The 25,274-nt window shown below is 41.1% G+C and overlaps 1 protein-coding gene across 3 annotated transcripts in view; it reads right to left on the reverse strand.

Annotated features, from left to right (window-relative positions):
* The window catches only part of LOC134360175 (protein outspread-like), a 464,667-nt gene that overhangs the window by 23,311 nt on the left and 416,082 nt on the right, over positions 1-25,274 (reverse strand). For all 3 annotated transcript variants that reach the window (XM_063074210.1, XM_063074212.1, XM_063074211.1), the window contains exons 18-22: positions 21,325-21,442; positions 18,815-18,974; positions 18,334-18,447; positions 17,769-17,855; positions 5,943-6,105 (exon numbers count right to left, since the gene is read on the reverse strand). In XM_063074210.1, coding sequence (XP_062930280.1) covers positions 5,943-6,105; positions 17,769-17,855; positions 18,334-18,447; positions 18,815-18,974; positions 21,325-21,442 — 642 coding nt within the window. The remainder of the gene's footprint in view (positions 1-5,942; positions 6,106-17,768; positions 17,856-18,333; positions 18,448-18,814; positions 18,975-21,324; positions 21,443-25,274) is intronic.

The raw sequence follows: 25,274 nt of genomic DNA on the forward strand, positions 1-25,274 counted from the left end.
TCTGGTATCTGTCCCCCACTTTTCCTTCGCTACATCGACGACTGCATTGGCGCTGCTTCCTGCATGCATGCTGAGCTCGTTGACTTCATTAACTTTGCCTCCAACCTTCACTCTGCCCTCAAGTTTATCTGGTCCATTTCCGCACCTCCCTCCCCTTTCTAGATCTTTCTGTCTCTATCGCTGGAGACAGCTTATCTACTGATGTCTACTATAAGCCTACTGACTCTCACAGCTATCTGGACTATTCCTCTTCTCACCCTGTCTCTTGCAAGAATGCCATCCCCTTCTCACAATTCCTCTGTCTCCGCCACATCTGCTCTCAGGATGAGGCTTTTCATTCCAGGACGAAGGAGATGTCCTTATTTAAAGAAAGGGGCTTCCCTTCCTCCACCATCAACTCCACTCTCAAACGCATCTCCCCCATTTCACACACATCTGCTCTCACTCCACCCTCCCGCCACGCCACTAGGAATAGGGTTCCCCTTGTCATAGAAACAGAGAAAATAGGTGCAGGAGTAGGCCATTCGGCCCTTCGAGCCTGCACCACCATTCAGTATGATCATGGCTGATCATCCAACTCAGAACCTTGTACCAGCCTTCCCTCCATACCCCCGATCCCTTTAGCCACAAGGGCCATACCCAACTCCCTCTTAAATATAGCCAATGAACTGGCCTCAAATGTTTCCTGTGGCAGAGAATTCCACAGATTCACCACTCTCTGTGTGAAGAAGATTTTCCTCATCTCGGTGCTAAAAGGCTTCCCCTTTATCCTCAAACTGTGACCCCTTGTTCTGGACTTCCCCAACATCGGGAACAATCTTCCTGCATCTAGCCTGTCCAATCTCTTTAGGATTTTATACGTTTCAATCAGATTCCCCCTCAATCTTCTAAATTCCAATGAGTATAAGCCTAGTTCATCCAGTCTTTCATCATATGAAAGTCCTGCCATCCCAGGAATCAATCTGGTGAACCTTCTTTGTACTCCCTCTATGGCAAGGATGTCTTTCCTCAGATTAGGGGACCAAAACTGCACACAATACTGCAGGTGTGGTCTCACCAAGGTCTTGTACAACTGAAGTAGTACCTCCCTGCTCCTGTACCCGAATCCTCTTGCTATGAATGCCAGCATACCATTCGCCTTTTTCACCGCCTGCTGTATCTGCCTGCCCACTTTCAATGACTGGTGTATAATGACACCCAGGTCTCATTGCACCTCCCCTTTTCCTAATCGGCCACCATTCAGATAATAATCTGTTTTCCTGTTTTTGACACCAAAGTGGATAACTTCACATTTATCCACATTAAATTGCATCTGCCATGAATTTGCCCACTCACCTAACCTATCCAAGTCACCCTGCATCCTCTTAGCATCCTCCTCACAGCTAACACTGCCGCCCAGCTTCGTGTCATCCGCAAACTTGGAGATGCTGCATTTAATTCCCTCATCCAAGTCATTAATATATATTGTAAACAACTGGGGTCCCAGCACTGAGCCTTGCGGTACCCCACTAGTCACTGCCTGCCATTCTGAAAAGGTCCCATTTATTCCCACTCTTTGCTCTTTGCTTGGTCTGCTAACCAATTCTCTATCCACATCAATACCTTACCCCCAATACCGTGTGCTTTAAGTTTGCACACTAATCTCCTGTGTGGGACCTTGTCAAAAGCCTTTTGAAAATCCAAATATACCACATCCACTGGTTCTCCCCTATCCACTCTACTAGTTACATCCTCAAAAAAGTCTATGAGATTCGTCAGACATCATTTTCCTTTCACAAATCCATGCTGACTTTGTCCGATGATTTCACCGCTTTCCAAATGTGCTGTTATCACATCTTTGATAACTGACTCTAGCAGTTTCCCCACCACCGATGTTAGGCTAACCAGTCTATAATTCCCTGGTTTCTCTCTCCCTCCTTTTTTAAAAAGTGGAGTTACATTAGCCACCCTCCAATCCTCAGGAACTAGTCTAGAATCTAAAGAGTTTTGAAAAATTATCACTAATTGCATCCACTATATCTTGGGCTACTTCCTTAAGCACTCTAGGATGCAGACCATCTGGCCCTGGGGATTTATCTGCCTTTAATCCCTTCAATTTACTTAACACCACTTCCCTACTAACATGTATTTCCCTCAGTTCCTCCATCTCAGTGGACCCTCTGTCCCCTACTATTTCCGGAAGATTATTTATGTCCTCCTTAGTGAAGACAGAACCAAAGTAATTATTCAATTGGTCTGCCATGTCCTTGCTCCCCATAATCAATTCACCTGTTTCTGTCCTCATCTACCACCCCACCAGCCTCCAGGTCCAACATATAATTCTCTGTAACTTCTGCCACCTCCAACGGGATTCCACCACTAAGCACATCTTTCCCTCCCCCGCCCCGCTTTCTGCAGAGATCGCTCTCTACGTGACTCCCTTGTCCATTTGTCCCCCCATCCCTCCCCACCGATCTCCCTCCTGGCACTTATTCTTGTAAGTGGAACAAGTGCTACACATGCCCTTACACTTCCTCCCTCACTACCATTCAGGGCCCCAGACAGTCCTTCCAGGTGAGGCAACCCTTCACCTGTGAGTCGGCTGGGGTGATATACTGCGTCCGGTGCTCCCGATATGGCCTTCTATATATTGTCGAGACCCGGCGCACACTGGGAGATCGTTTTGCTGAACACCTACGCTCTGTCTGCCAGAGAAAGCAGGATCTCCCAGTGACCACACATTTTAATTCCACATCCCATTCCCATTCTGATATGTCTATCCACGGCCTCCTCTACTGTAAAGATGAAGCCACACTCAGGTTGGAGGAACAACACCTTATATTCCGCCTGGGTAGCCTCCAACCTGATGGCATGAACATTGACTTCTCAGACTTCCGCTAAAGCCCCACCTCCCCGTCGTACCCCATCCATTATTTATTTATTTATATACACACTTTCTTTTTCTTTCTCTCCTTTTTCTCCCTCTGTCCCTCTCACTATACCCCTTGCCCATCCTCTGGGCTTTCCCTCCTCCCCCTTTTCTTTCTCCCTAGGCCTCCTGTTCCATGATCCTCTCATATCCCTTTTGCCAATCAACTGTCCAGCTCTTGGCTCCATCCCTCCCCCTCCTGTCTTCTCCTATCATTTCGGATCTCCCCCTCCCCTCCCACTTTCAAATCTCTTACTTAGTCCTGACGAAGGGTCTCGGCCTGAAACATCGACTGTACCTCTTCCTAGAGATGCTGCCTGGCCTGCTGCAACTTTTATGTGTGTTGCTTGAGATTCCAGCATCTGCAGCTTTCGTGTTTGTGCTTTCTCCTTAGCTACAGTTTAGAAAATTATCTCAAAAACGTTTTAGAAATTAAGAAACATCAGGTTCTTTTTCACCAGTGTGATTCTATGTGAGAACTGAGTACACTGAAAAGGTATTAAAATTAGAATGTCTTTCATCATATAGTTTTCATCAGCAAACATGCAATGAAATTCCTCTTTTCAAGATGTGTTATCTAATATTTACACCTTTTACTCAAGAAGGCAAAAGCCCAGCCAAATATTAACCCTATCTCTAGAGTGAGTATCTCAGGTTATTAGAATGTAACATGCATTCAGTACACCTGTATACTTGCTCATTAATGCAAATACTTAATCAGCTCAATGCACAAAGCATACAGACATGGTCAAGAGATTCAGTTGTTGTTTAGACTAAACATCAGAATGGGGAAAAGTGGGATCCAAATGACTTTGGCTGTGGAATGTTGGTACTCGGAAGGGTGGTTTGAATATCTCAGAAAATGCTGATCTGGGATTTTCATGCACAGCAGACTAGCAGTTACAGAGAATGGTACAAAAAAAAACCGAAAAAAAAAATCCAGTGAGTGGAAGTTCTGTTGCTGAGAAAGCTGTATTAATAAGAGAGGCTGGAGAATAGCCAGAAAATAGGCAGATTGATTCAAGCTGACAGGAAGGTAACTGAACTCAAATAACCATGTGGTATGCAGAAGAACATAGAAACATAGAAAATAGGTGCAGGAGTAGGCCATTCGCCCTTCGAGCCTGCACCGCCATTTATTATGATCATGGCTGATCATCCAACTCAGAACCCCGCCCCAGCCTTCCCTACATACCCCCTGACCCCCGTAGCCACAAGGGCCATATCTAGCTCCCTCTTAAATATAGCCAATGAACTGGCCTCAACAGTTTCCTGTGGCAGAGAATTCCACAGATTCACCACTCTCTGTGTGAAGAAGTTTTTCCTAATCTCGGTCCTAAAAGGCTTCCCCTCTATCCTCAAACTGTGACCCCTCGTTCTGGACTTCCCCAACATCGGGAACAATCTTCCTGCATCTAGCCTGTCCAATCCCTTTAGGATCTTATACGTTTCAATCAGATCCCCCCTCAATCTTCTAAATTCCAATGAGTACAAGCCCAGTTCATCCAGTCTTTCTTCATATGAAAGTCCTGCCATCCCAGGAATCAATCTGGTGAACCTTCTTTGTACTCCCTCTATGGCAAAGATGTCTTTCCTCAGATTAAGGGACCAAAACTGCACACAATACTCCAGGTGTGGTCTCACCAAGGCCTTGTACAACTGCAGTAGTACCTCCCTGCTCCTGTACCCGAATCCTCTCGCTATAAATGCCAGCATACCATTCGCCTTTTTCACCGCCTGCTGTACCTGCATGCCCACTTTCAATGACTGGTGTATAATGACACCCAGGTCTCGTTGCACCTCCCCGTTTCCTAATCGGCCACCATTCAGATAATAATCTGTTTTCCTATTTTTGCCACCAAAGTGGATAACTTCACATTTATCCACATTAAATTGCAACTGCCATGAATTTGCCCACTCACCCAACCTATCCAAGTCACTCTGCATCCTCTTAGCATCCTCCTCACTGCTAACACTGCCACCCAGCTTCGTGTCATCCGCAAACTTGGAGATGCTGCATTTAATTCCCTCATCCAAGTCATTAATATATATTGTAAACAACTGGGGTCCCAGCACTGAGCCTTGCGGTACCCCACTAGTCACCGCCTGCCATTCTGAAAAGGTCCCGTTTATTCCCACTCTTTGCCTCCTGTCTGCTAACCAATTCTCCACCCACACCAATACCTTACCTCCAATACCGTGTGCTTTAAGTTTGCACACTAATCTCCTGTGTGGGACCTTGTCAAAAGCCTTTTGAAAATCCAAATATACCACATCCACTGGTTCTCCCCTATCCACTCTACTAGTTACATCCTCAAAAAATTCTATGAGATTCGTCAGACATGATTTTCCTTTCATAAATCCATGCTGACTTTGTCCGATCATTTCACCGCTTTCCAAATGTGCTGTTATCACATCCTTGATAACTGACTCCAGCAGTTTCCCCACCACCGACGTTAGGCTAACTGGTCTATAATTCAGCAGAAGACTACACCAGGTTCCATTCTTGTAGCCACTTTATTAGGTACACTCCTATATCTAATAAAGTGGCCACTAAGTGCAATGCCCTTTCCGAGACGTCACGGGATAATAATTGATAATATGAAGGACTGTACTATTTTCTCTTTGAACTCTTTGAGTCCAATTACTGAGAACCAACATACATTTCTGAAATTGATTAATTAGTATAAATTGTGATCATGTGGGGCTTTCCAATTCGTAGCATTTGAAACAAAAATGAATTATGTCGTCAAAAAGTGAAATCTTTGAGGAAGCTTCACTTAAAATAAAGTTACATGTAATACATATTCCAGTATGGAGATTCAAAACCAAAATTTGGTTCTCCCTCTACAGTATTAAATTTACTCTAAAATGAGTCTTGGCCTCAACTGTTTTTCCTGGAAGTTAATTCCAGGATCACCTAGTGTGTAAAGAACACATAAAGAGATGGCTCTTTGCCAGAACAATACCTGAACTTGTTTAAAATTAGCAAAAGTATATAAGCAATTAGTTTCAATTTTTCAGTTTGCTGTACCATATCTGCTGTGCTCAGTTTCATCCATGGGTTGTTCTCCCAGAGCTTCCTGTGCCAGCTGCAGCTGCTCTTTCAGTCGGTTTATGTCACGCTCTGATTTAGCCTTCACAATACTTAGCTCTGTGTAGATGTCCTTGTACTTATCTGTAGCATATTTTTTATCCTGCAGAAATAAATGTATTTATTGCAGATGTGACTGATTTTTAGTGAAATTACATCCTAAATAACAAACTTTGTTCAAACCCGGATAGCAACTTGAGCTTCCAGACTACTTATCACAGGTTCTAATTCTGGCACTGTTATTTCTCCAAGTAATACTAGTTTCCTACTTTCACAGCCTTCATCTTAGTACTCAAGTGTCCAAGCAGCTTGGGTCACTCACCAATACCAGAACACTTCAAGGAAATCTGTTCCAGTGTCAAATCTAATTAGCTCTAGAATCACTGGTGTGAGAACAATCTATTAAACACTGAAAACATTCGCTGACTTAAACCCCTCTATTATCACTTTCATCATCATGATACATAGACAAGAATTTTGTTCATAAAACTAATAAAGCAACACAAACCAGATAAACTTAAGCACAGAGGTAAACAAACTTAAACAAGACCAAACTACTGGAAGACCTCAGTATATCAGACAGCATCTGTGGTGGCAAAATGATAGTTGACGCATTGGGTTGAGATCTTTCATCTGGACTGATAGTTACTCCAGTAGTTTACTTTTAGCTTCATATTCCAGCATCTGCAGTATCTTACCTCAGCCTGAACTTTATTTTAAAATGATCTTAAGTCCCATGTTCAGATAATATATGGAAATACATGAACAAATCAGCTAGATTTCTGCATTCGTTCAATATAATTTAATTAGTTCTTCAATTATCAATAAAAATAATCGGTAATTACTGAGAGTTCTAAGTTTAAGCACATGGCATAAATGTAAAGCTGAATGAATCTTTTTATATTGCCCATTTGAATAGGCCAGACTGTTGTGGACCCAAGTCTATACTCTAGACACACCATCTCCAACACCCACCCATACAAATATTTCTTGGATATGGAGGTCTGGACGAACTGACCCTCCACACCTTACAGGTATCCAAGAAAAGCAAAGAAAGTTCAATGCTAAAATTCTTTGGGTTCAGTCTTCAAAATTCCCCGATAGTTGTTGGCTGCTACCAAATACTACAAAACACTTCTCTGATAGTCAGTAGCACTTAAAATTATTCAGATTTTAGTAACTAAAACGAATGTAATTAAAACACATCAAACACCAATAGATAACAATTAATTCACTAAATTAGGGTCACTATTCAGACACCAGCCCTCAGAGGCATAATGTTAAAGTTATCTTCAGAGAAGTCACTGCTCTGCCATTGATCTTCAGACAGTCTGGTAATCAGTGCTGGATCACACAATTCAGCCTGATATTCATGGGGTGACACTTTGTTCAGTGACACTAGATGGCACTAAATAACAAGCAAACATCGATCTGTTGCAACTTACACTCAAGGTCATAAAATTTTTCAGGGCTTTTGGGCTAACTTCACTCCAACCACATATGGCAGCAGGTGTATTTATAATTGGCAGGTCTATTAAGTTGCTAAATATGCTATATTCCCATCTGCAACTGCAATTATTTTTAGACTTAATAAATAGCACAAGGACAGCTTAGTAACTGGCTGAGGTAATATGATAAGTAAGCTAAAACAAAGAGGGGCTATTAGAATAAGGAAGATGCTCCTGGGACAGCTGGCCCTATGTGAAGGCACATGAAGTTGAACATAACTGGGAAAGTTATGGATTTGTCCCAGAAACTCCGACAATTAACAAAAATTATTAGGAAGCTAAATAGATCTGGATGGACTGTTGTTGGTCCAAGTCCCACTCATCTTCACTAACAACTTCTGTTAAATCTGAAATTTTTAAGTTGGTAATACAGCAGCAACCATTCATTGTAAATCCCAAGTACTTAAAACAGTAGAAACTGAAATTTTCTGATGGTTGCTCTCAAATATTTTATGTTGGTATTTAATGGTTTATACAATTCTCTTCCATTTCCAAATGATTTTAATCAGTTACAAAAGCATGCAGTAGTGAAATTAATCATAAAACATTTGAAAATACTTATACATGTTTTAAAAGTCAGTAACTTCAGAATGAAAAAAAAGAGGATAGAGACAAGTGTAAATTTGAGCTGGCATTTGTGCATGTATTCAGACAAATTTATTTCTTAATTTTTCCTTTGCAATATTTCTGTAATGGTGTAATTGCAGTTTCAGGTTTGAATATGGAAGTTTTGAAAGTGTTTCCAAGTTCGATCAGTTCGATCTCCTGCAACAGATAAACCTCAAAGCATTATTTTTCTCCCCCAAATGATAAATGGAAGTTGTCATTTCTGTTGTAGCTGTTCTACAGATGGCACTCATGAGAAGAAAGGAGCATTAGAATTGGAATTTTTTAAAAGCAAAGATGAATATGGAATTCTTGAGGAGCAGGAGTCTAGTAACAACATTTTCAGTCAAGCAGTAAGCAGATTTTACATTCCACAACTCTGTATTCATGATTCCAGCATCAAAATCCACAAATCAAGGATTTTTTTTTAAAGTGCTAAGAAATTCTATGAACTATTTACGTGGAATGGCAAAGCTTGCCTGGGGCTATTCATAATGATGCAAAATTCTCGTGCTTTCTCACAGCTTATATGTGCACAGTTCTCTCTGTAGTCAGAATTGCCTTGATTACATGGTATGTAAATTAGCTGCAGGGAGCTCCCCTCCTCCTCCCTCCCTAGCTGCAAATGCTATCCAAAGTTAATTATAATTGACAGACACAAACAAAATGTTGGAGGAACCAGCAGGCCAGGCAGCATCTATGGAAAAAAAGTACAGTTGACATTTTGGGCCGAAATCCTTTGGCAGGACTGGAGGGGAAAAAAGCTAACGGGTAGATTCGAGATGTGGTGGGGGGGGGAGGGGAGAGAGAAACGGCAGGTGACAGGTGAAACCTGGAGGGGGAGGGATGAAGCAAAGATTGGTGAAAGAGACAGAAGGCCATGGAAGAAAGAAAGCGGGGAGCACCAGAGGGAGGCAATGGGCAGGGGGGTTGGAGGCTACCCAAATAGAATACACGGTGTTGTTCCTCCAACCTAAGTGCAGCCTTATCCCGACAGCAGAGGAGGGCATGGATGGACATATCTGAATGGGAATGGGAAGCGGAATTAAAATGGGTGGTCACTGGGATATCCTGGTTTTTCTGGTGGACGGAGCGTAGATGCTTGGCGAAGCAGTCTCCCTACCTATGTCGGGTCTCACTGATATATAAGAGTCCATACCTAGGAAGGACTGTTTAGGGCCCTGAATGGCCTCTCCAGAAGGGATTAATAGCAGTTATCTATGATATAACTAAGAAATTACAGCCAGGTATATCTGATAAAATTAAAAATGAATGGGAAAGGGAATTTCAACTTCGTCTACCTATAAAGAAATGGGATAAAACCTTTCAATTAGTTAGTACTTCTTCTATATGTGCCAAATATACATTAATACAATTTAAAGTAGTGCACAGAGCCCATATGTCTAAAGATAAATTAGCCTGTTTTTATTCCCGTATAAACCCTATTTGTGACAGATGTCACTCTGAGGTGGCTTCTTTAACTCATATGTTTTGGTCCTGTCCTCTCTTGGAAAAATATTGGAAAGATACTTTTGATATTATCTCAACAGTTCTATGTTTTGATTTACAACCCCATCCTATTACAGCAATTTTTGGATTGCCAATGGTAGAACATAGATCTTCAGCCTGTCGGATGATAGCATTTGTTACTTTAATGGCCAGAGGATTTATTTTATTGAACTGGAAGGAAACCAATCCTCCCATTATATTCCAATGGTTTTCCCAAACTATACTAAGTTTAAATTTAGAAAAAATTAGAAGTGATATTTCTGATCCTTTGGTTAAATTTGAAGAAACTAGGAAACCTTTTATGCAACATTTTCATATGATGTAATTTGACCTTTCCAAATCTTCTTTATTAACTTAAAATATGTGAATAGAGGAGTGGAGTTGACGACATTACTGAACGTGTTCGATTCAAGATATTGGTCTAGCCCTGTTTTGTTCTGTTTGCTTTTTTTGGGGTTTAGTATTTAGTTCCTTTTTTTGGGGGGGGGGTTTCTTTGTGTGTGTGTGTGTGTGTATATGTATATATATATATTTTTTCTTTTTATTTCTTTTTCTTCTTTATGATTAGTTGCATCGAGTTTGGAAGTCTATTATGCCTATGTTATTTGAAATTTTTTTGAATATGTTTATTAATAATAAGATTATTCCAATCTCTTTGTATTAACATCGTTATTGTGTTTATAATTTTGAAAATTAATAAAAAGATTTAAAAAGAAAAGAAAAAGAATGTAAAGCCTCATCCTGAGAGCAGATGCAGCAGAGATAGAGAAATTGAGAAATTAGTAGCAGGGTGGGATGAGGTATAGTCCAGGTAGATGTGAGTGTCCGTTGGTTTATAATAGACATTGGTGGATAAGCTGTCTCTGGAGAAATAATCTGCAGATGCTGTGATCAACCTCTCCACCCCTCTCCGCTTTCCGCAGGGATCAGTCCCTCCGCGACTCCCTTATCCGCACGTCCATCCCCACGGATCTCCCACCTGGCACTTATCCCTGTAAGCGTAAGTGCTACACCTGTCCCTACACCTCCTCTCTTGCCACCATTCAGGGCCCCAAACAGTCCTTCCAGGTGAGGCAACACTTCACTTGTGAGTCTGTTGGGGTTATCTATTGCATCCGGTGCTCCCGGTGCAGCCTCCTCTACATCGGTGAAACCCGACACAGATTGGGGGACCGCTTCGTCGAGCACCTCCACTCCGTCCGCCACAACAGACAGAATCTCCCGGTAGCCACCCACTTCAACTCTGTTTCCCATTTCCAATCAGATATGTCCATACATGGCCTCCTCTACTGCCATGATGAGGCTAAACTCAGGTTGGAGGAGCAACACCTTATATACTGTCTAGGTAGTCTCCAGCCCCTTGGTATGAACATAGAATTCTCCAACTTCCGGTAATTCCCTCCCCCTCCCTTCCTCTATCCCTATTTCACTCTGCCCCCCCTCCCCAGCTGCCTATCACCTCCCTCATGATTCCGCCTCCTTCTTCTACTACCCATTGTTTTCCTGCCTACGACGTCCCTGCTTCCTCTCCCCCACCCCTTTATCTTTCAAATTACGGGTTTTTCAACTGAAAATATGAGCCTCCTTCCAACCCTCCCCCACCTTCTATCTTCAGTCCTGATGAAGGGTTCCGGCCCCAAACGTCGATTTATCGTTTCCACTGACGCTGCCCGACCTGCTGAGTTTTTCCAGCATATTGAGTGTTGCTCTGGAGGTAGAGACAGTGAGATCAAAAAAGGGAAGGGAAGTGTTGGAAATGGACCAAGGTGAATTTGCGAGCTGGGTGGAGGCAAAGTGGATGAAATTGACAAGTTCAGCATGGATGCAGGAAGCAGCACCAATGCAGTTGTTGATGTAGCATAGGAAAAGTGCTGGACAGTCACCAGTATGGGTTTGCAACATAGATTGTTCCAGGTAGCCGACAAACAGGTAGGCATAGCTGGGACCCATGGCTACCCCTTTTGTTTGAAGGAACTGGAGGACCTAAAGGAGAAATTATTTAGAGTGAGGACAAGTTCTACTAGGCGGAGGAGAATGGTGGTGGAGGGGAACTGGCTGGTTCTGCTGTCCAGAAAGAAACAGAGAGCTTTGAGGCCTTCCTGGTGGTGGATTGAAGTGTACAGAGACTTGAGATCTATAGTAAAAATAAGATGATGGGGGCCAGAGAACCTGAAATCCTTGAAAAGATCAAGAGCGTGTGAGGTGTCACGGATGTAGGTGTGAAGGGACTGAACCAGGGGGAATAAACAAAGTTGAGATATGCAGATATGGGCTCAGTGGGGCAGGAACAAGCTGAAACAATAGGTCTACCTGGACAAGCAGGTTTGTGGATTTTGGGTAGGAGGTAGAAACTTCTACCTGGATAAGCAATGATTGACAGACACAACGTTCTTCTTATTACAGTCTCTTTGATTGATAATAATGTAAGCAGATGAATTTTAATGTTCTTGACACTGAACACCTTATGGAAAACTGACAACAGTTATCTTTACTTTAAGCAAGTTTCTATTTATGCACCATTATAAGTTTTTTCTCCCCTACTTCAACATCCTTGAAAAAAACAAAACTTCCCAAAGACTTTATAAGAATAGCAAGTAAACAAAAGCTGAGTAAAAACTTCATCCAGTAATATAGCTTTTGACTTTACATTAAAAATTTAGCAATTCAATATAACTGCACACAAATGTGAAGAATAGTCATGAAGCACTACGGAACAGAAACAGGCCCTTGGGCCCATCTAGTCAATGCCGATCTGTTACTCTTCCTGGACCCATCGATTCACACTTGGACCATAGCCGTCCGTACCACTCCCATCCATGTATTTATCCAAACTTCACAACAAATGTCACAACCAAACCCACATCAATCACCTCTACTGGCAGCTCATACCACACTCGCACCCCCCCGACTCCCCTTAAATATTTCACCTTTCACCTCTAACTTATAACCTCTAGTTCTAGTCTCAACCATCCTCAATAGAAAAAGTCTGTTTGCATTTATCCTATCCATATCCCTCATAATTCTGTATACCTCTGTCAAATCTCCTTTTATTCTCTTATGTTCCAGGGAATAAGCTCCTAATCTAGTCAACGTTTTCCAATAACTTAGGTCCTCAAGTCTCAACAACATCCTTGTAAATTTTCTCTGTACTCTTTCAACCTTATTATCTTTCCTGCACATAATACTCCAGATTTGGCCTCACAAATGTATACAATTTCAACACAACATCTCAATTTCTGTATTCAATCCTCTGACTTATGAAGGCCAATATGCCAAAAGCTCTCTTTATGACCCTATCTATCTGTGACACCATTTGTATTCCCAGATCCCTTTGATTTACTGTACTCCTCTGTGTAAGTCCCACTCTGGTTTGTCCTCCCAAGGTGCAACATCTTTCGGCCCATTTTTCCAGCTGGTCCAGATCCTGCTGTAAGCTTTGATAGTCTCCCTTGCTGTCCACTGTATCCCCAATCTTGGTGTCATCCACAAATTTGCTGATTCAGTTTATCAATTTATTATCTGAATCATTAATATAAATGACAAACAACAACAAACCCAGCACCAATCCCCGTGACACACCATTAGTCTGAGAGGCAACCAATTACTAACAGCTCTCTGGCTTCTTGGTCGGCTGGTGGCACAGTGACATTAGCACCGGACTCCGGAACGGAGGTTCCCGGGTTCAAACCCAGTCGCTTTCCGAGTACGCTTTTCATCTGTGCCGGGTTGAGTGTTGAGCTCGCAACTCGACTTCGTAAAATACAGAAAAACACGGCGAAATGTCTGTGTGAGGAGTGGCGCCCCACACAGCCTTCCGATCTGCGCCTTGTAAGGCATGAAAATGCCCGACGCTGGCCTCTCACGCCTGAGTTGATGTCATCATCATCATCTCTGGCTTCTCCTTGAAGACAATCAATAGAACTTTCTGGACCAGCCTCTCATTCTGGACTTTGTCAAAGGCCTTGCTGAAAGCCATATAGACAACGTCTATTGCCTTGCCTTCATCAACTTTCCTGGTAACCTCTTCAAAAAACTTTATAAGATTGATTTGACAAGACTTACCTCACACAAAACTATGTTGACTATCCTTAATCAGGCCCTGTCTATTTAAATACTTATATATCCAGTCCCTCAGAATACCTTCCAATAACTTACCCACTAATGACAACCTCACGTCTAATTTCCCAGCTTATTCCTAGAGCCTTTCCTGAACAACAGATCAACATTAGATATCTTCCAGTCCTCTGGCACCTTACCTGTGGTTGTGGAAGTTTTAAATACTTCTTCCAGGGCCCCTACAATTTCTGCACTAGCCTCCCACAAGGACCAAAAGAACACCTCGTTATGCTTGGGGACTTATGCACCCTAACCTGCCCCAGGACAGCAAATACTTCATCTTCTGTAACCTGTATATAGTCCTTAACCTCACTATTGTTTTGCTTCAGCTTCCATCTCCTGAACGCAAATACCTCATTTTGTTCCTTGCTGCCTATACCTGCTATGCATCTCTTTTTTGTTTTAAACAAGGGCCTCAATATCCTTTGACAACCAATGTTACCTCAACCTGTTAGCCTTGCCTTTTATTCTAAAAGGAAGATACAAACTCTGTACCCTCATGTTTGAAGGCCTCGCATTTGCCAAAAAAAACTTATCCCAGATCCTTTCTGATGGCATCAAAGTTGGCCTTCCTTCAATTTAGATCCTCAATCTGAGGACCAGTCCTATCCTTCTCTTGAAACCAATGAAATTATGATCACTAGATTCAAAGCTTCCCCTACACACACCTCTATCACCTGTCCTGTCTTATTCCCCAATAGGAGATCCAGAATCACACTCTCTCTAGCTGGGACCTCTACATACTTATTAAGGAGAATTTCCTGAAAACATTTGACAAACTTTATCCCATTCAGTCTTTTTACAGTTAGTATGTGAAAAGTTAAAATCATTTATCATCATAACCTTAGTTTTCTTGCAAATGTCTGCAATCCCTACAAATTTGTTCCTCTAAATCTTGCTTACTACTGTGAGATCTATAATATAATCCCCATTAACATGGTCATCCTTTTTTTATTCCTCAATTCCACCCATATAACCCCAGTCAATGAGCTCTCTGGTTTGTCCTGTCTGAGCACTGCTGGGACCTTTTTCCTTTTCCCTGACTGGCAATGCCAATCCTCTCCCTTTAAAACTATCAGGTCCAAAGCAACAGAACCCCTGCTCTTCCTGCAACCAAGTGCCACGAATGGCTACAATATAATAATTCCACGTGCTGCTCATCTGCCTTACCTACAATACTCCAGACACTGAAATACACGTAACTCAGAACACAAGTACACCACATTCAACTTTTTGGTTCCTGTCCTTGTATGTAGACTTGACATCTACTTTCCCCACAACCACTCTATGAGCTACCATAGGACCTAGGAGCAGAATTAGGCTATTTAACCCATTAAGAGTGCTCCACTATTCCACCATGGCTGATTTATTTTCCCTCTCAAACACATCCCCCTGCCTTCTCCACATAACCTTTGACACCATGATTAATCAAGAACCTATCAACCTTTGCCTTAAATATACCGAATGACTTGGCTTTCACAGTCGTCTGTGGCAAAGAATTCCAAAAATGCACCACCCTCTGGCTAAAGAAATGTTTCCTCATCTGTTCTAAATGGATGTCCCCCAATTCTGACACAATTTTGGGTTGCCTCACAATATTTGATAAATGAGATCCCCCTCATTCTTCTGAGCTCCAGTGATAACATGGCCCAGAGCCATTAAGCGCTCCTCATATGTTAACCCTTTCATTCCTGGGACCATAGCTCTGAACCTCCTCTGATTCTCTCCAATGCCAGCATATCCTTTCATTGATAAGGGGCCCAAAACTGCTCATAATACTTCAAGTGCGGTCTAATCAATGCCTTATAAAGCCTCAGCATTACATCCTTATTTTTGCTCTTGCCCTGGCACTAAGGTTCCAATGCAACTCTAGTTTAAACCCTCGGAGCAACACTGGCTAACCTTCCTGCTCGGATGTTAGTCCCCCCCCCCCAATTCAGATGCAGACCACCCTGATTACAATACTGTGCAAAAGTCATAGGCACCCTAGATTTTTAATAAAAATTTTATTTTAGATGTTTATTTTTTGTCTTCTGCATTAGTGTGTCAGCAAACAAATTTTAGATTTCCAAACATTCATTTTCCAAAAAATTAAATGTTAAGAGATATTTTTGTATTTCATTAAATAAAGGAATAACAAACAGGAATGATCAAGGGCATAGGGAGTTTAATGAACTAAACTGAATAACTGAAAGAGAAAAGGATGTAGAAGGAATCAAATTGGGCAAAGGATAACCAAACGAAAAGGAGAGGCTGTGACAGTTTAACCTTCAAATCATTAATTCTTACACAATGGCAAGAGTGAGCATAGCAAAAGGAAACAAGGTGGTCATGTTACATCAGCAAGGGCTCGCCCAAGCAGAAATTTTGTGGCAGACAGGAGTTTCAAGATATGCTGTCCAAGCTCTTCTGAAGAAGCACAAACAAACGGGCAAGGCGAAAGACCAGAAATGCAGTGCCAGTCACAGAAACTGAGTGCATCAGACAAGAGGTACATTAAACTGGTATCTTTTCCAAATCTGAAGTAGTCCAGTACTGCTATCAGCTCAGAACTCACAGAAACCACTGGAACCCAAGTACACCCCTCTACAGTTCAGAGAGGTCTTGTCAGAAGTGGTCTTCATGGAAGAATTGATGCCAAAAAGCCATTCCACCAAAGTGGAAACAAAGCCAAGAGACATACCTCAGCACAAAAACACAAGGAGGGAGTGCTGAACGATGGCAGCAAATGCTCTGGCTCAACAAGTTAAAATGTGAAACTTCTGGCTCAAAAGGGAAGCGATTTGTTCATAGAAGAGCTACATGGATGAACGTCTGCAGCCAACAGTAAAGACCGGTGGAGGTTCCTTGCAGGTTTGCGGCTCTATTTCTGCAAATGCAGTTGGTGATCTGGTCAGAATTAATGGAGTCTTCAATGCTGAGAAGTACAAGCAGATTCTCATCCATCACACAATACCATCAGGGAGGTGTCTGATCGGTGCCAATACCATTCTTCATCAATTGTCCCCAAACACACGGCCAGGGTCATAAAGAACTATCTTCAGCAAAAAGAACAAGGAGTTCTGCAACAGATAGTATGGCCTCCACAGAGCCCTCCTAATCTTAACATCATTGAGGCTGTCTGGGATTACCTAGAGAGACAGAAGCAAGCGACACAGCAGCAAGACAGACAGCCAAATTCTGCGGAACTGTAGCAAGTTCTCCACAATGCTTGGAACAACCTACCAACCCATTTTCTTACAAAACCATGACAGTATATCTAAGAGAATTCAGACAGCTTTAAAGGCAGAGAGTAGTCACACCAAACATTGATTTGATTTATTTTTTAACTGTTTGCTGCTCTTTAGTTTTTTTTTGATATTTAGAAAGTTTTCATTTCATTACTTTTGCTTATCTTCGCTTTACAGAATTTTTGTTACAGTGCCCAAGACTTTTGCACAGTACTGTACATAGATCTTTGTATCTTGTTAGTATTTATTATTTCTTCCCAATAGAGAAATATCTTCGTATTTCTAGCCTTATTAGCATGTGGCACAGGTAGCAATCCTGAGATCACCAGGACTGAATGCAAACAAATTTACCAAAGACACTCATAAAAAGAAATGACTAGATTGATGTGTATTTCAGGTTGTCACAAATTGTATTCCTGAACTGCGAGCCAATCTCAACGGGAATTGTATTTGAAATTATGGTGCTAATACTTCTTGGGAAGATGGGTTGGGTAAGGGAATCAGAACTCCAATCCCTAATTAATATTTATACATTGCTGCTAGAAGCTACTGTATATGGATATCATATGACAACAGGATATTAGTTATCTGCAAAGATTCCACAGTTGAATATTCTGTTGGCATTCACTATTTGGATCCTCACTGGAAAGACCAAAGGAAGATAGGATCCTAAACTAGGTTCTTCACATTCAGAACATGCAGAAAACAAAGAAGATGAAATTATTTAAAAACACTATTAAGTGGAACAAAAACTAATAAAAAGCTACTATCAAGAACAGATAGAGGAGACTACTTACACGCTGAGCAGTCTGTAGTTCATCTTTTAGTGAATTAATTTCCTGTTTAAGGTACTGAATTTCTGATTCCTTGACCCTCAGCAAAACCTGAACAGAACAAAGATAACTACATTATATATAAGAATATTTCAGTAAAAACTACAAAGCAAAATAAATGGAATGCTTTTACAATTGAGAAGGCATTGTGCTAAATTTATACTAAGATTTAAAATTTTTTATTTCATACAACATTACAGTAACAAATAAATTGGGTCCATTTATTATCAAAATGTGAACTGCACTTTATTTAATAAAATTCTATCTTAAAAGCTTACTTTTCAACTGATCTGTTCACTTCATCTAAAGCATGACCTCTTGTTCCCCAATGTTTCCTATACTGCTGGTCCCAATCTACCATCTTATGTCTCCAACCAAACACAAGAAAAATATCACATAACTCTGAGAATCCCAAGGCTCAGATATTCCTAAGTGGGAGCTAGTCAGTGTTGCAGTCTAGTATAATTAAAATCCTAACCAGGAACAAACCTAAGATTGGCTTTTATCTAATGTTAACATATATACTTACCTCTAGTTCATATACTTCTTTGCCTTGTGATAAGGTAGTAGCATCACCTCCCTTGTCACTGGTCATCATTGTCCTTAACCGTGTTATCTCTGCAGCTAAACGATTATTCAGCTCCTGTTAGGAACAATGAAGCTCAATAAGATACACAACGCTACATGCTCAGTATCTTCTTTAACAGATATTCATCAGTCAAAATAATAGGGGAAGGCAGTGAGACGGGGAGGGAGAGAGAGAGCTGGAGGGAGAAAGGGAGGATGTTGACCAAATATTAATTATAGGACGATGAATTTACTTTCTGTGTAGTTAGGTGACAAATGAAAAATAAGTTCGCTAAATCTCAGAACAAATTCAATGAGGTAAATGTCCTCACCCTGTTGCTATTGTTTATACATCAACACTAAAATTTTATAGAATATTTTAGCAGTGGCATATTCTTCTCATATGATTGCTGTATTATGGGATAGAGTAATACACATCATACCTGGTTATGTGCATTTAATTCTTGGTTTTCACGCTGGCATTGTCTTAATGCCTGCCGTTCTGCCTCCAAAGCTTGAGCTAAGTGGGCATTTTCTAGACACTTCTGTGAATACTGTTCAGAGAGGACTTCAATTTCTCGATGCAATGATGCCAACTCTTCACTGTTAAACAAATTTGAAATAATTCATTGCACCTATTCTGCATGTATACATTTAATCTTTAACCTTATTAATTAATTGCATTTCAGTATTGAGGCATTCTGCATAATCAACTATAATGAGTGGGAGTCTTTCCTTTCTATTCCAAAAGCATTTAGTTGCTTCAGTTAGGCTTGGGTAGTTGGAAAAGTGATATGGTGAGCAGAGATGGGCAGGACTATGTAGTAGGAAGCTGGATGTACTGCAAAACATTTTCTCAATTGTGTACCTTATATATGTATTAGATATCAGATTATCTTCCCCAAAATTAAGTTGGGTTATGCTATTACAGAAATACAAGAGTCAATCTAAATTTCTATGTTCTCCTAATTTCCTAATGGATATTTGGTTCAGCTGTGCGAAGGATACCGGCCTATTATGAATTCTCAATGGAGATTGCAGAAAAGGTAGAGTTCTTTCCCATTTTACCACTGAGTACTCAAATGTGAACTTACGGTATAAAGTACTGTAGAATAACTTATCACATGACTCTAAACAAAATTCAACATAAGAGGATTTTTTTTGATTGGGTGCAACATTTCACAGTAAAAGATTTGTCACGTTGGTGACACAAGAGACTGCAGATGCTGGGATCTGGAAAAGAAACAAAATGCTGAGGAACTCAGCAGGTCATGCAGCATCTGGGGAGGAAAGGACATTCCAAGGCAAGGTCCTGTATCAGCCCTGGACTATTTAGTTATCATCAGTTATACTGGTAACTAAACAGTCCTTTAGGATCTAGGATGATTTACTTCCACACCAGCTTTATTGATTTTGAGTTGGGAATTGCAGACTCTTCCACAGATGGGGCATTTGTGAGGAGGTTTACACAAGGTTTTCACATCCTTCCAATGCATATCTGAGGTTCTCACTGCCATTCTGTATGTTCTTCCTTCAGAGATAGGACAGAGATTTTAGATTCATGGTTGAAAAATGCATTCTAATCATCTAAATGGCTGGATAATTTATTTCTGGGCCTTGGGTATTATCTTTCTGGAATTGCCTGCTTCTTGATATGCCAGATCAATCTGAGTGAACCACCTTTTCCATCCTCTTTATGGAGAAACATCTAGACCTTGTCTGGTATCTTCTAATGACATCATGGTGAGATCCAACCCCTCTCACTGATAACGCAGACAATTAGAAATGCATGCTTTGAACTAGAGGATTGCAAGGATTAGCAAATTTCCTATAAACTAGTGGTGTAATGGGCTACATTAATAGTACAAGGAAAAATTTATGAAATAACCTAAATAATCTTAATCTATGGCAAAAAGAATGCATTATATTTAATATTGTTTAAACTATTCAAAATAATTGCAATGCTTTGGAGGGTCTCGGCCTGAAATGTTGACTTTTTATTTCTTTCTATGCTGACTGACTTGCTGAGTTCCTCTAGCATTTTGTGTGTGTTACTCTGAGTTTTCAGAATCTGCAGAATCTCTTGTGTTAATGCTTGCAATTGATTTTAACACATTTATTTTTAGTCACATATATTATCATAAATATCTTACCACTGATTTCAATTTTGCTATTAAGGCCACTATTCAAAACACGTTAAAATGCTGTTTTAAACCTATTGCTAAAGCAGAAGTAAATTTATTCATTCATTATTTTACTTATAGCTTGCATAAGATTTATCATGGCAATTTAATAGTTTGTATCTTTTATTTTACTTTATTCCCACTTTGAATGGCCTCTTCCTTTAGTTTCTTTTGTTCAAAAGCTTTCCTTTATCTTTTCAGCACTCTGTTCTTCACATCTATTTTGGAGGTGAATGGCAAGATCTTACCAATAATATAACAAAGTCAAATTACTGAAGCAGCAATGCATCTTATCAATTGACAGAAAGTGTCAAAAAATAGTTGCTGGTTCACACTTGGATCAACAAAATCACCTAAACCCGCTTAAATAATTAACTGCTCATAGAATGCTCTCTCCCATTGCCAATCCTTCTCTTCAGCAAATAGATACTGATAGGTGTACATCACAAGCTCTAATACGGTATTAGAAATACGAAGTAAAGTCTCAAAACTAATTATGTGCGTTAGAGGTGATTGGATGAAAGGCAATATTCCTTCCCATCTTGTTTTGCAATACCTCAGAGTAAGGGCACTATTAAACAGTATGTCATTAATAGCTTGGTAATAAATATGGGTGTCTCAACACTATTCATGAAATACAGTACTACTTCTGAGATACATCTGGAACAAAAATGCCTGTAAATGGATAACATCCAAGAAACTGACTCAGACAAAGCATGGCCAATATTTGAATTTGGCTGCATATTTAAAACAATTCATTTTGTACTTACTCATGCTGTTTGCATATTTCATCAAGGTCTGCATTTACGTTACTGTTTTGAGATTTCCGAATCCTTTCCAATTCACGGTCAAGCTCCAGACGGTGTGCATTCTTCATTGCTTCAATGGCTATTTAAAAAAGAAATCAGATTTCAAAACTAGAAACTTGAAAACCTGCAAGAGAGAATGCCAAAAGGATAAAATAATTTAAACTTGCTTTAACTGCGTTTCCTAGCTGATGGCAGTGATGCCATGAAGTATTTAGAGAAAGATGTTGTGACATTCTGTCACCCTTCTCCATTGAAAATCTTTGATTCATACAGCATGAAAACGGGCCACCAAGTCGATTTACCATTAAGCACCTAGTTGCACCAAGATAATTCTTGCTATTTTAATAAACTTATTTTAAATCACATAATTTTGGTCTAATTTTATACACTGAAATCTCCTATTGATAAAAAATATAAATGAACCAGTGCTGCAGCACAAAGCAAACCAAAGACTGAAGCAACAGAAGCAAGATTTAAAAAATTATAACTCTTGTAAGACAGGGAGGCTACAAAATGTAACAATTCCTAAGCTTCCAGAAAATAATGAGATAATGGGTTGAACACCAGAAAATCTGCAATCTTCAAGCACATTTTTTTTGCTGTTCAACAGTTTAACATCCCTTTTGCAGAGATAGACACTCATCTTTCATCCTTTCAGTTTAGAAACATAGAAACGTCAAAAACCTACAGCACAATACAGGTCCTTTGGCCCACAATGCTGTGCCGAACATGTACTTACTTAAAAAATTACCTAGGATTACCCATTGCCCTCTACCTTTCTGAGCTTCATGTGTCTATCCAGGAGTCTCTTAAAAGACTGCATCGTATCCACCTCCACCACCGTCGCCAGCAGCCCATTCCACACACTCACCACTCTCTGCGTAAAAAACTTAACCCTGACATCTCTGTACCTACTTCCAAGCACCTTAAAATTGTGCCCTCTCGTGATAGCCATTTCAGCCCTGGGAAAAAGCGTCTGACTATCCGCAGGATCAATGCCTCTCATCATCTTACATACCTCTAGCAGGTCACCTCTCATCCTCCATCACTCCAAGGAGAAAAGGCCAAGTTCACTTAACCTATACTCGTAAGGCATGCTCCCCAATCCAGGCACCATCCTTGCAAATCTCCTCTCCACCCTTTCTATAGTTTCCACATCCTTCCTGTAGTGAGGTGACCAGAACTGAGCACAGTAATCCAAGTGGGGTCTGACCAGGGTCCTATATAGCTGCAACATTACCTCTCAGCTCCTAAACTCAATCATCCGGTTGATAAAGGCCAATGCACCAAATGCCTTCTTAACCAGAGTCAACCTGCGTAGCAGCTTTGAGTGTCCTATGGACTTGGACCCCAAGATCCCTCTGATCCTCCACACTGCCAAGAATCTTACCATTAATACTATATTCTGCCATCATATTTGACCTACCAAAATTAACCATCTCACACTTAACTGGGTTGAACTCCACCTGCCACTTCTCAGCCCAATTTTGCAACCTATCAATGTCCCGCTGTAACCTCTGACAGCCCTCCACACTATCCACAACACCCCAACCTTTGTGTCATCAGCAAATTTATTAACCCATCCCTCCACGTCCTTATCCAGGTCATTTATAAAAATCACAAAGAGTACGGGTCCCAGAAGAGATGCCTGAGGTACACCACTGGTCATTGGACCACTCTTGGCTTTCTGTGGGCAAGCCACTTCTGGATCCACAGAGCAATGTCCCCTTGGATCCCATGCCTCCTTACTTCCTCAATAAGCCTTTCATGGGGTAACCTTATCAAATGCCTTGCTAAAATCCATATACACTACATTTATGGTTCTACCTTCATTAATGTGTTCAGTCACATCCTCAAAAAATTCAATCAGGCCCGTAAGGCACGACCTGCCTTTGACAAAGCCATGCTGACTATTCCTAATCATATTATGGCTCTCCAAATGCTCATAAATCCTGCCTCTCAGGGGATCTTTTCCATCAACTTACCAACCACTGAAGTAAGACTCATTGGTCTATAATTTCCTGGGCTATCTCTACTCCCTTTCTTGAAAAAACAGAACAACATCTGCAACCCTCCAATCCTCCAGACTATTCCCCATCCCCATCGATGATGCAAAGATCCCTCTGATCCTCCACACTGCTAAGAATCAATCAGCAATTTCCTCCCTCACCTCCCACAGTAGCCTGGGGTACATCATGTCTGGTCCTAGAGACTTATCCAACTTGATGCTTTCCAAAAGCTCCAGCACATCCTCTTTTTTAATGTCTATATGTTCAAGTTTTTCAATCTGCTGCAAGTCATCCCTATAATCGCCAAGATCCTTTTCTGTAGTGAATACTGAAGTACAGAAAAGGATCTTGGCGATTATAGGGATGACTTGAAGTATTCACTAAGTACCTCAGCTATCTCCTCTGGTTCCATACACACTTTTCCACTGTCACACTTGATAGGTCCTATTCTGCCACACGTCTTTTCCTCTTGCTCTTCACATACTCGTAGAATGCCTTGGCGGGTTTTCTTTAATCCTGCTTGCCAAGGCCTTTTCATGGCCCCTTCTGGCTCTCCTAATTTCATTCTTAAGCTCCTTCCTGCTAGCCTTATAATCTTCTAGATCTCTATCATCTCTATCATTACCTAGTTTTTTTTTGCACCTTTCATAAGCTTTTCTTTTCTTCTTGACTAGATTTTCAACAGCCTTTGTATACCACGGTTCCTGTATCCTATCATCCTTTCCCTGTCTCATTGGAACATACCTATGCAGAACACCACGTAAATATCCCCTGAACATTTGCCACATTTCTGCCGTAACATTTTCTTGAGAACATCTGTTCCCAATTTATGCTTCCAAGTTATTGCCTGATAGCTTCATATTTCCTCTTATTCCAATTAAACGCTTTCCTAACTTGGTCTTAATACCAGATCAAGTACAGCCTCTCCTCTTGTAGGCTTATCTACATATTGTGTCAGGAAACCTTCCTGAACATACCTAACAAACTCCAACTCATCTGAACCCCTTGCTCTATGGAGATGGCCATCAATATTTGGGAAATTGAACTCTCCCATCACAACAGCCCTGTTATTATTGCACCTTTCCAAAATCTGTCTCCCTATCTGCTCCTCGATGTCTCTATTACTATTGGGTGATCTATAAAGACACCCAGCAGACTTATTGACCCATTCTTGTTTCTGAATTTCCACCCAGAGACCCTAGTGGACAATCCCTCCATGACTTCCTCCTTTTCTGCAGCCATGACACTATCTCTGATCAGCAGCGCCACACCCCCACCTCTTTTGCCTCCCTCCCTGTCCTTTCTGAAACATCTAAAGCCTGGCACTCGAAATAGCCATTCCTGTCCCTGAGCCATCAAAGTCTCTGTAATGGCCACAAGATCATAGCTCCAAGTACTGATCCACACTCTAAGCCTATTTGCTTTGTTCATGCTTCTTGCGTTAAAATAGACACACCTCAAACCATCGGTCTGAGCGTATCCCTCTCTATCACCTACCTATCCTCCCTCTCGCACTATCCTCACGCTTTCTCTATATGTGAGCCAACCGCTCCTTCTTCCATCTCTTCAGTTCGGCTCCCACCCTCCAGCAATTCTAGTTTAAACTCTCCCCCATAGCCTGACATGATATTGATCCCCCTCGGATTCAAGTGTAACCCGTCCTTTTTGTACAGGTCACGCTTGCCCGAAAAGAGGTCCCAATGATCCAGAAATCTGAATCCCTGCCCCCTGCTCTAATCCCTCAGCCACACATTTATCCTCCACCTCACTCTATTCCTATATTCACTGTCGTGTGGCAAAGGCAGTAATCCCGAGATTACTACCTTAGGGGTCCTGCTTCTCAACTTCCTTCCTAACTCCCTGTAGTCTGTTTTCAGGACCTCCTCCCTTTTCCTACCTATG

The sequence above is a fragment of the Mobula hypostoma genome, chromosome 22 (assembly GCF_963921235.1).
Source record: "Mobula hypostoma chromosome 22, sMobHyp1.1, whole genome shotgun sequence".
In the NCBI taxonomy this organism is placed as follows: domain Eukaryota; kingdom Metazoa; phylum Chordata; class Chondrichthyes; order Myliobatiformes; family Myliobatidae; genus Mobula; species Mobula hypostoma.